This window comes from Pelophylax lessonae (genome assembly GCF_965119305.1).
Source record: "Pelophylax lessonae genome assembly, chromosome: 12".
In the NCBI taxonomy this organism is placed as follows: Eukaryota; Metazoa; Chordata; class Amphibia; order Anura; family Ranidae; genus Pelophylax; species Pelophylax lessonae.
The window spans coordinates 213,600,444-213,612,886 of NC_138779.1; the positions used below are offsets into that span (position 1 = coordinate 213,600,444).

The following is a 12,443-nucleotide window of genomic DNA, read 5'->3' on the forward strand; positions in this document are numbered from 1 at the left end:
CCCTGGGCAAACATTTTTTTGGGCCCTCCCGAATCAACTTATCAAATATTTGTGGGCTCAAGAGGCAGTTGCTTTGGGCCCCACAACAATGACTGGGTCTGGGGCAGCTGCCCCTTTTGCCCTGCGTTAAAGACAGCAGAAAGGGTGAAGGAACTCTCAATCTAGAGTTCTGTCTCTTATTGGGGGAATCTGCTGCAAGGGATTGCTATGTCCTCCATACTCCCTTGGATAATCACTGAGCTCTTGTAAGAGCTTGTGTAAGAGCTTGTTCTGCTGCACTCTCTGGGGAAAGAGAGGTTCACCCACAGGAACCTGGAGCCTTGTCGGAGGTCCAGGGTGGATAGGAAACGGTGAGACCCCAACCAAGCTGCGGCGGTTCGTGGGGTCTGAAGTGGTTACGGTGTCTGGTGGAGTGCTTGGAGCCCCTCGGGAAGCACTAAGAGCATCTGTCAACGGAGGTACCCGGTCAGGGGTGCCCTGTTCCGTTACATTGGTGGCAAGCGGTGGGATGGCATCCTAGTGTGAGGAGAAGCAGCTTGGAGACACCGGTAACGTTATGGAGCGAGATAACACCCGTGCAGCGTCCCCATATGAGGAGGAGTTTCTCTGGAGGTTGCAGCAACACTTGGTCCAACAGGATGGGCCTGTATCAGAGGAAGCCATACAGGAACCTGGAGTCTTGTCGTAGGTCCAGGGTGGGTAGGAGACAACGAGACCCTAACCAAGCTGCGGCGGTTCGTGGAGTCTGAAGTGGTTACGGTGTCTGGTGGAGTGCTTGGAGCCCCTCGGGAAGCACTAGGAGCATCTGTCAACGGAGGTACCCGGTCAGGGGTGCCCTGTTCCGTTACACATGGCGATCTCACTCTTTTCCAAAGGAATTGCCACATTTGAGGAATTCACCTGCAATGGTGATTCCTTTTTTTATGGCCTTCTAAATAAAAGACAAGATATCTTGGGGGAATCTCGCTACATTGGTCACATAACAATCCAGAAAGGTTTTCTGCCTACCCATATCTTCAATATTAGTTGTGGATAGAGTTAGCATTAATGAAGGACAGTGTTCCCAAGGTACACTGCCCTTTAATTACAATTGAACACGAATGCTCAGTCTGGAAGATTATTACGAACTTTGTGTTCTAATTACCAAAACAAGAACACGGTAACCTTAACTACAGCACACGGTAATTGGATTAGAGACAGCCTAACAGCCCTCACGCTAACGAGGTCAGCCGGGACTGAGGATTTCCAAAAATAAGAATCAAATTTAGCAGAAGAAAGTCCACTGTTATCAACCCTTTACTGGCTTACATGTACATCTCACTTAGAAGTGAAAAGAAGCACAATGGCCACTTTCCTCTTACCCGACGTTCTAGAGTGACGGGCCGCCCTCTCGCCCTCTAGTGGCGGAGGGGCAACGCTCAGTGGGTCGTTGTGATGGTTTTTCCAGCTCAGCGTCCGCTTGCGCCGTCGTAAGGTTGGTTTTTCTCTTCCACCCAACTCCTCCACGCAGGACTGTTCAAACTTGACGACCGCATCAGCTGAGAACAAAAGTAAAAGAAAAATGTAAATCAACGGTACAACACTAATGCAAATAAGAAGAGGGGCATAGACAGACCATTAAAGCGTTCTCCTACTCTCTCTATAAATGTATTTAATCTACTCCCCAGGAAACTGCACAGACAAAATATTCTGCTCAGCCAGTCCTAAGATTCATGCACCCCTTTGAGGCAGGATAGCTAGTCCCTGGACCTCCTTGTAGACCAGCCTTTGTCAATCTTTTTACCCTGGAGAAACCATTTATATCATTTTGAGGTTTTCATTGTGAAAAAAGTAAACTGCTGAATGTTTTAAATAAAATAATACAGAATATGACAAACCTAGAATATTTGATACCTAGAGCCAATCATTTTACAATGCTCCCTTCTGCAATACGTCAATATTAAAATTCATAGAAATCAGAACAGAAACACAAAAGCGTGAAAATTATAGTATACCCTTACATATGGTTCAACAGTGAAAAAGTACCCTTTTATTTAGTGATCAGTGGAGAAATGCCCCCTTACATTGATTGGTGGACGGTGGAGAAATGCCCCCTTATATTGGTGGTCAGTGGAGAAATGCCCCCTCCTACATTGGTGGTAAGTGGAGAAATGCCCCCTACATTGGTGGTCAGTGGAGAAATGCCACCTTAATCAGTGGGTAATGGAGAACTGCCTCCCTACAATGGTGATTAGTGGAGAAATTACCCCTTAAATTGGTGATCATTGGAGAAATAGCCCTTACATGGATGGTAAGTGGAGAAATGCCCCCTTACATTGGCAATCATTGGAGAAATGCCCCTTACATTGATGATCAGTGGAGAAATGCCCCCTTACATTGATGGTTAGTGGGGAAATGTCCCTTATATTGGCGGTCAGTGGAGAAATGCTCCTTACATTGGTGATTAGTGGAGAAATGACACGTACATTGATGGTCAGTGGAGAAATGCCCCCTTAATCAGTGGATAATGGAGAGCTGCCTCCCTACAATGGTGATTAGTGGAGAAATTACCCCTTACATTGGTGATCATTGGAGAAATATCCCTTACATTGATTGGTGGACGGTGGAGAAATGCCCCCTTATATTGGTGGTCAGTGGAGAAATGCCCCCTCCTACATTGGTGGTAAGTGGAGAAATGCCCCCTACATTGGTGATCAGTGGAGAAATGCCACCTTAATCAGTGGGTAATGGAGAGCTGCCTCCCTACAATGGTGATTAGTGGAGAAATTACCCCTTACATTGGTGATCATTGGAGAAATATCCCTTACATTGATGGTAAGTGGAGAAATGCCCCCTTACATTGGCAATCATTGGAGAAATGCCCCTTACATTGATGATCAGTGGAGAAATGCCCCCTTACATTGATGGTTAGTGGGGAAATGTCCCTTATATTGGCGGTCATTGGAGAAATGCTCCTTACATTGGTGATTAGTGGAGAAATGACACGTACATTGATGGTCAGTGGAGAAATGCCCCCTTAATTAGTGGATAATGGAGAGCTGCCTCCCTACAATGGTGATTAGTGGAGAAATTACCCCTTACATTGGTGATCATTGGAGAAATATCCCTTACATTGATGGTAAGTGGAGAAATGCCCCCTTACATTGGCAATCATTGGAGAAATGCCCCTTACATTGATGATCAGTGGAGAAATCCCCCCTTACAGTGATCATCAGTGGAGAAATGCCCCTTACAATGATGGTTAGTGGAGAAATGTCCCTTATATTGGTGGTCAGTGCAAAATTTGCCCCTTATTGTGGCGGTCAGTGGAGAAATGCTCCTTACATTGATGATTAGTGGAGAAATGCCCCTTTACATTGGTGGTCATTGGAGAAACGCCCCCTTACATTAACGGTCAGTGGAAAAATGCCCCTTACATTGATGATTAGTGGAGAAATGCCCCCTTATATTGGTGATCAGTGAAGAAATGCCACTTTACATTGGTGGTCATTGGAGAAATGCCCCTTTACATTGGTGGTCATTGGAGAAATGCCCCTTTACATTGGTGGTCATTGGAGAAATGCCTTTTATATTGGTGGTCATTGGAGAAATGTCCCTTTACATTGGTGGTCATTGGAGAAATGCCCTTTACATTGGTGGTCATTGGAGAAATGTCCCTTTACATTGGTGGTCATTGGAAAAATGCCCCTTTACATTGGTGGTCATTGGAGAAATGCCCCTTTACATTGGTGGTCATTGGAGAAATGCACCTTTACATTGGTGGTCATTGGAGAAATGTCCCTTTACATTTGTGGTCAGTGAAAAGGCCCCCTTTCACTGGTGAAAGACATTACATTGAATGTCAGTAGGAAATTGCCCCTTGCGTTGGAAGTCATTGCAGGGGGAGAGCATTATATCATTGCTTACTGTTCATGGAATCCCTAGCTACCTCAGGAGGAACTCTAGTTGAGAAAGTTTGTTGTAGTCTATAAAAAAGATAAAGAACCCACCCAAGGCTGTCATTGGACAATGAAAGAAAAACACCACGCCTGTTAAGTCATCATTCCCGTAAGCATGACTGTAGGACTGTGCAAAGGTAATGAGCTCTTATTGGCCCATTGTGCTGCCCCCTTTCCCTCAGTGTTGGAATTACAGGAGGCTTTCATGCCATTGATAGATCAACAACAAATCTTCCATTTAATTTTTCATAATAAATAAATGAATAAAATGGTAGTAAAAAAGTGTAATTATTTCAATGATCTTTGTAAATAGTGTGTATATGTGACAGCGCTAGTCTGGCATGGCTGACTTCAGATAAGGGCTCAGGCCTTACACAGCCCTCGCCTGCTCCCCTTCCTTCCAGCTATGTTTACCAGCTGCCTACACCATTCCACATGTAATATTTATATTTGCATTCACACAAAAAGAACGTGGGCTCAGCGGGGTCAGGATAACTTGCAACATGGAACAAAAGCACCGCTAAATCCACTAATGGGCATTAATAATACATCAAAGGCTTGACGTTCCCGAGCTTGGCAATACCTGGAATAACTAGAGTGTTTATACTTAACACAACCAATCTGGCAACCTGCAGAGAGCAATGACTGTTTTCCCTTTTGCTGAACTAAAAAACCTTCTATAAAACTCTGATGTCTGCAGCTAGTATGAATAGTACCTAGCTATGTCACTGGAAAAAATCTGGAATACGGATTAAAGCCGAACTCCAGGCCAACAACTAAATACACTGATAAAATTCATGGAAGGGAGCAGTTTTAACTGTCAAATGATTTGTAATTCTGTCCATCCATTCCTGAGATTTAAACCACTCTGCCACACAGGACATCCCTGTTCGGCAGGGCAGGAGACCTGTTTTTTTCTCTCATGCTGTTCGGTAACACTCAAAGGTCTTGTCCCTCCCCAGCATGTGATTGGACATCGGATCTCAGCTCCAAAGTTGTCCTCAGACAGAAAAAGGAAAAGTAAACATCCATTTTTAATCCACTTCCTCAGAGCACAGGCCATCCCGGACGAACCCCCATTGTGAGTGAACAGTGAAAAGAGAAGCAGCAGACTGACATGCTCATCTCGCTGTCACTCTGCTCTTTAAATTCCTATCAGTATGTTCATTGTATAGCAGCACACCTGATTGCCTCTTTGTACTTCTTCTCCCTCTCAGTCTGAGCTCTGTAAGAGGATGACACCAAGTCATATTTAGTTACAAATTTTGGTAAAATTTAGGTAAACTCAAAAGTGGTCTGCAACAAAATGGTGTCCCTCTGCACAGACAACGACTCCCTGTTGCATAAATGTGAATGAGAAGGGTAAAAAAGGCCTCTATGATTAAAGCTCCAAGGGTGAAGCTACATTGTCTGTCCCTTTTTTTTATATCCTTTATGACTATTGGGGAATAAATTTAATGTTTTTACGATCTAAATTTAGCAAGTTTTGGTCTCTGTCAGGTATTTTTTCTTGCTTTCTGTGTCCCCAGTGTTCAGTGACCACACAGGAAGTGAAGGGACATTTTTCCAGTGGGGCTTCTATTCCTTACCTACTCTGTCCAAAAAGATTTTGGTTGTAGTCCCACTTTCATACTTGCTCACTGTACCAGGTCACTGACCGATTGGGTCACCTTGAGTTTCCACTGCACCAATTCACTGGCTGGGTCACCCCGTGTGTCCAATATACCAGTTTATTGACCGACTAGGTCACCACATGTGTTCAATGTACCAGTTCACTGACTGACTGGGCTACCATGAGTTCCCACTGTATTAGTTAACTGACTAAATGGGCCACCATAAGCTCCCTCTGTTCCAGTTCATTGACTGGCTGGGGTCCCCTGTGTTTCCAATGTACCAGTTCACGGACCGATTGGTTGAATAAGAGTTTCCACTGTACCAGTTCACTGACTGGCTGGGCCCCCCTAGGTTTCCACTGTACCAGTTCACCAACTGATTGGTTAAATATAAGTCCCCACAGTACCAGTTCACAGACCGATTGGTTCAATAAGAGTTTCCACTGTACCAGTTCACTGACTGGCTGGGTCGCCCCATGTTTCTAATGCACCAATTCACTGACCACTGACTGGGCCACCATGAGTTCCCACTGTACCAGTTCATTGACTGTCTAGGTCACCACGTGTGTTTAATGTACCAGTTCAATGACTGATTGGGCCACCATGTGTTCCCACTATACTAATTCACTGACTGGCTATGCCTCCCTGTGTTTCCAATGTACCAGTTCACCAAATGATTGGTTAAATATAAGTCCCCACAGTACCAGTTCACTGACTGACTGTGTGTTCACTATACCAGTTCACTGACTGACTGGGCCACCATCAGTTCCCACTGTACCAGTTCATTGACTGGCTGGGTCACCCCTTCTTTCCCATGTACCAGTTCACTGACTGTTTGGGTCACCATAAGTTCCCACTGTACCAGTTTGCTGACTGGCTGGGCCCTTCCATGTTTCCAATCTACCAGTTCATTGACTAATTGAGTCACCATGAGTTTCCACTGTACCAGGTTACTGACTGACTGGGTCAACCTGTGTTTCCATTGTACCAGATCACTGAATGATTGGGTAGCCATGAGTTCCCACTGCACCAGTTTGTTGAATAGCTGAGTCACCCTGTGTTTTCAATGTACCCCGTTCACTATCTGACTGGTCACCACAAGTTCTCACTGTACCAGTTCATTAACTGACTAGGCCATCCCGTGTCTCCATTGTACCAGTTTACTAACTGACTAGGCCACCATGAGTTCCCACTGTACCAGTTCACTAACTGGCTGGGTCCACCCATGTTTCCAATCTACCAGTTCACAGACTGAATGGGTCAATATGAGTTTCCACTGTACCAGTTAACTAACTGGCTGGTTCCCCCCATGTTTCCAATCTACCAGTTCACAGACTGAATGGGCCAATATAAGTTTCCACTGTACCAGTTAACTAACTGGCTGGTTCCCCCCCCCCCCCCCCATGTTTCCAATTTACCAGTTCACAAACTGAATGGGACAATATAAATTTCCACTGTACCAGTTCACTAACTGGCTGGGTCCCCCCATGTTTCCAATCTACCAGTTCACAGACTGAATGGGTCAATATGAGTTTCCACTGTACCAGTTAACTAACTGGCTGGTTCCCCCCCATGTTTCCAATTTACCATTTCACAAACTGAATGGGCCAATATGAGTTTCCACTGTACCAGTTAACTAACTGGCTTGGTCTCCCCCATGTTTCCAACCTACCAGTTCACGGACTGAATGGGCCAATATAAGTTTCCACTGTACCAGTTCACTAACTGGCTGGGTCCCCCCATGTTTCCAATCTACCAGTTCACAGACTGATTGGGCCAATATAAGTTTCCACTGTACCAGTTCACTAACTGGCTGGGTCCCCCCATGTTTCCAATCTACCAGTTCACAGACTGAATAGGGCAATATGAGTTTCCACTGTACCAGTTCACTAACTGGCTGGTTCCCCCCATGTTTCCAATCTACCAGTTCACAGACTGAATGGGCCAATATAGGTTTCCACTGTACCAGTTCACTAACTGGCTGGGTCCCCCCATGTTTCCAATCTACCAGTTCACAGACTGAATGGGCCAATATGAGTTTCCACTGTACCAGTTCACTAACTGGCTTGGTCTCCCCCATGTTTCCAACCTACCAGTTCACGGACTGAATGGGCCAATATAAGTTTCCACTGTACCAGTTCACTAACTGGCTGTTTCCCCCCATGTTTCCAATTTACCAGTTGTAAGAGAACGTTTGCTGTGCAAAGACGTGTTCCCCTTAGGAACGTGACAATGGCTAATGCGCATGCGCGAATTTGCACAGCTGCGCATGCGCGGACTCGCGCAGCCACGCACCCACGTTCGCGAATACGCAACGTGCGTTAACACTGGCGCCAAATGGGCTATTTAAACCCAGCCCTTACACTGCTCCAGTGCTGCTTTGTCTTCAGCCTTGGATACCTGTTTACCTGCATCTTGCTTCCAGTTCCAGACCCGGCCTGTCCTGACGATTCTCTGCTCTCCGCCTGCACCGACCTTGGCTTGTCCTGTGACCTCTCTTCCTGTCTGCTCCTACTGGCTTCTACGTTACCGATTGGCTCCAGACCCGGCTTGTCTTACCACGCTTCTGTCATTCCCAGATCCATCCATCCTGCCCAGGAGGCTCACCAGGCTCCTCCCGTTACCCAGGAACTCCTGCCTCCAGCACCTGCTGCCTGCTCATCGTCCTGCTAACCGGACTTCCCTGGCAACCCTCATCAGTGGCCATCGTCCGCTTCAAGCAAACATCCAGGCACTTGTGCTACTCTATACTCCGGTGCCCCCTGTCTGCACTATCAGGGGTCCCGAGTCGGAGGCGCAAGAGAGGCCTTCCTCACGGTATCAGGCTCGCCTCCAGGTACGTGACACCAGTTCACAAACTGAATGGGTCAATATGAGTTTCCACTGTACCAGTTAACTAACTGGCTGGTTCCCCCCCATGTTTCCAATTTACCAGTTCACAAACTGAATGGGCCAATATGAGTTTCCACTGTACCAGTTAACTAACTGGCTGGTTCCCCCCCATGTTTCCAATTTACCAGTTCACAAACTGAATGGGCCAATATGGGTTCCACTGTAACTGTTAACCAATTGGCTGAGTTTCCACAAGTTCTGATTCAGATAAACCAGTCCCTACATCTCTACTCTGGTGCTGGTCTTCCTAAAGGCATCAATAGGTATGAGCACTGACAGCTCACTGCTGGAGTCAGTGGGTGATGAGGAAGCTTCCCGAACTGATATTTTTAACCCACAACTTTAAATGACTTCAGATGCCAAACTTCATAAAACTTCTCTGTAGACGTCCAAGTCGACTTACCTAGATGAGAAAAGTGCTCCTCCATCCCACTCCAAGAGTTCTTCTCGATGATCGCCCGTACCAGGCTCCAAGGCTGTTTTCGGTAACAGATCTCCGAGGACACCCTAAGAATGTACAGAAGGTAGTGAGTATTGTGCACACCAAACTAGACTAAAGGTGGAAACAAGAACAAAGTCAATCAACTCAAAAGTGGTCTGCAACAAAATGGCGGCCCTCTGCACAGACACCGACTCCCTGTTGCATAAATGTGGATGAGAAGGGTAAAAAAGTCCTCTATGAGTATAGCTCCAACAAGGGTGAAATGTGTCTGGGGAGTTCTATACAGGAGCTGAAGCCATCTTTCACACATCTCATTGACACTGATGCAACAGGGGGTCGGTGTCTGTGTGAAGATGTCCACCATTTTGTTGAAATCTACTGGAGCTTGACAAGCCGATTCTGTCTTGCACCAGTTTTCTCACATGCTAATCCGACTGACACAGGCTTGGGGGGGGGGGGGGGGCATTCAAGTTTTTTCACTGTTTTGGGCACTCAAAAGTGGTATTTCAGTAACAATTAAAGATTGCTGGGCTGATGTGGGGACCTCTCTAAATTATTTCCTGGCTGTCTTTCTACTCCTGATGACGTTACCCTGCTCTCTCCACCTATCAGCATGTTCCTTGTTAGCACATGAGCACCAGTGCTGTATTTTGGCCTAGGCCAACAAGGCCCAGGCCTAGGGCAGCACTTTGCAGGGGGGCAGCAAAAAAAGCCACCCCCCCCCTCCACCTGAGACTCTATTGGCCACTGGTTGCTAGAGCTGCCTCTCTCACCCCCTCTCTATCACCCCCCCCTCTCTCTCTCCCTCTCACTCTTTGATTCCCCCTCTCTCTCTCACCCCCCCTCTCTTTCATCTACCCCTCTCTTTCCCTCCCTCACCCACCCCGCTCTCTCTCTCCCTCACCCTTCTCTCTCTCCCACCCCCTCTCACCACCCCCCCCTCATGAGATCTCAGGAGTTAATGCTGGGACTTGTAGTCCTTCAATTTTGGAGGGAGCAACATCCGTTAAAAAAGGAGTGGGGCATATTTACATAGGGGGGGGGGGGCGCCAAATTTTAGTCTTGCCTAGGGCAGCACAAAACCAAAATACACCACTGATGAGCACTAAGGCAACTGACTGACTGCTTGCACTGATTCTCCCTTTACTGGTCTGAGCTCTGCTGTACAGGGACCGCAGGAGGCTGATACCAAGTCAAAGTCAGCTATTGATACCTATGATACATTTTAATTCTCTTCCTCAGAGCTCAGGTCATCCCGGACGCACCCCCAACCTGTGACTGAACAGTGAATGGAGAAGTGGTAGACTGACAAGCTCGTCTCACTGTCACTCTGCTCTCTCCTCCTATCAGCATGTTGATTGTAACGCAACACACCTGATTGGCTCTTTGTGCTGCTTCTCCCTCTCCCGGTCTGAGCTTTGCTGTACAGCGACTGCAAGAGGCTGATACCAAGTGAAAGTCAGGCACTGATACATGTGAGGATATATTAATGAGCTACATTTGTGTCTTTTATATCTGACAGAAGTTTGGCTATCCTCCTATCAGTATGCTGTTCTCCGACTCTCAGCTCCAAAGTTGTCCTCAGACAAAAAAGGAAAAGTAAACATACATTTTCAATCCACTTGCTCAGAGCACAGGTCATCCCGGACGAACCCCCAACCTGTGACTGAACAGTGAATGAGGAAGGGGCTGACTAACAAGCTCAACTCATTGTGACTCTGCTCTCTTTTCCCATCAGCATGTTCATTGTAATGCAGCACACCTGATTGGCTCTTTGTGCTGCTTCTCTCTCTCCTGGTCTGAGCTTTGCTGCACAGCGACTAGAAGAAGAAAGAAGAAAGAAGAGGAGGTGGGGGGGGGGGGAGGGGGAAAGAAGGAGGAGGAGGGGTTGGACAAGAAGAGGAGAGGAAGAAGAAAGAGAGATAAGGGGAAGAGGGAGGAGAAGAAGAAGAGAGAAAAAGGAAAAGAGGAGAGAGAAGAAGAAGAGAGGGGGGAGCCAGCCGCCTTTTTACTGCGGCAGTGCGGCCCTCCTGCGCAAACCGACGTAGACCTACGTGGGTCGCGCGCCTGCAGCTAGGGCGCGCGCTCCCGCCCTCACTCGGCAGCGGGGAAGCCGATGCATGGGTCAGGAGGCTCCGATTGCCGCCTGCCACCGCGATCGCTCCCCGCTGAGAGAGAAGGATGGTTGGATGTTGTAAACACAGCTGACCTTTCTTCTCCCTGGAATGATCACAGAGCCCCTGTGATCCTTCTATGTAGGAACACAGGTCTCTATGATCGTTTCACAAGCCCCGCCCCCATACAGTTAGAATCACTCCCCTAGGCTCACATTTAACCCCTTGATCACCCACAGGGTTAACTCCTTCCCTGCCAGTGTCCTTATTACAGTAACAGTTCATATTTTTAGCACTGATTACTGTAGTAATGTCACTGGTCCCCCCCAAAAGTGTCAAAAATGTCAGTTAGGGTTTTAATCTGTACGCTGCAATGTCGCAGTCCTGCTAAAAAATCGCAGATCACTTTTATTACTAGTAAAAAAAAAATAATACTAATAAAAATGACATAAATCTTTCCCGTAATTAGTAGACGTGATAACTTTTGCGCAAACCAATCAAAATACGCTTATTGCGATTTTTTTTTTTAACCAAAAATATGTAGCAGAAAACAAATTGGCCTAAAATATGAAAGAATTTAGATTTTTAATTTTTTTTTTTTTTTGAGAATGTTATATAGCAGAATGTGAAAAATATTGCTTTTTTTTCAGAATTGTTGCTCTTTTTTTGTTTATAGCGCAAAAAAATAAAAATCACACAGGTGATCAAATACCACCAAAAGAAAGCTCTATTTGTGGGGAAAAAAGGACAATGATTTTATTTGGGTACAGCGTCGCAAGGCCGCGTAATTGTCCGTTAAAGTAACGCAGTGCCAAATCGCAAAATATGGCCTGATCATTAAGGGGGGAAAATCTTCCGGTATTAAAGCGGTTAAAAATACGCTCATTGAGAATTTTTTTGTCAAAGACATGTAGCTAAATACATTTTTGGCCTAAATATATGACGAAAATTGAATATATTGGATATTTTTTAACTGTCAAAGTAGAAAATGTCAATTTTTTCCCAAATTTTTCGCACTTTTTTTATTAATATCGCAAAAAAAGAAAAGCACAGAGGTGATCAAATACCACCAAAAGAAAGCTCTGTTTGTGGGGAAAAAAAGGACGTAAATTTAGTTTGGGTACGATGTTGCATGACCGCGCAATTGTCAGTTAAAGTCGCACAGTGCCAAGTTGCAAAAAGTGGCCTGGACGTTAAGCAGGAAAATCCTCCGGGGCTAAAGTGGTTAATAAGCTACATTTATTTGTGTCAGGAGTTTGGCTTTAACCAATAGCAAGTAACAAAGTGAGAAAGAAGAACTAAAACTTACTGTTGAATTAGGAGAAGAATTATCATTTATATGTTATCACTGTGCAAAACACCTATTTTTGGCAGGTGGGGGAGCATTAGATGACATTTGTAATAAAATACATTGTAGCGGTTAGGGATGATGACTATGATACGT

The 12,443-nt window shown here is 45.8% G+C and overlaps 1 protein-coding gene across 3 annotated transcripts in view; it reads right to left on the minus strand.

Annotated features, from left to right (window-relative positions):
- Positions 1-12,443, minus strand: part of GRAMD1A (GRAM domain containing 1A) — a gene marked incomplete at its 5' end in the record, with an annotated part of 173,480 nt that overhangs the window by 10,883 nt on the left and 150,154 nt on the right. For all 3 annotated transcript variants that reach the window (XM_082273129.1, XM_082273131.1, XM_082273130.1), the window contains 2 exons: positions 1,362-1,538; positions 8,847-8,950. In XM_082273129.1, coding sequence (XP_082129255.1) covers positions 1,362-1,538; positions 8,847-8,950 — 281 coding nt within the window. The remainder of the gene's footprint in view (positions 1-1,361; positions 1,539-8,846; positions 8,951-12,443) is intronic.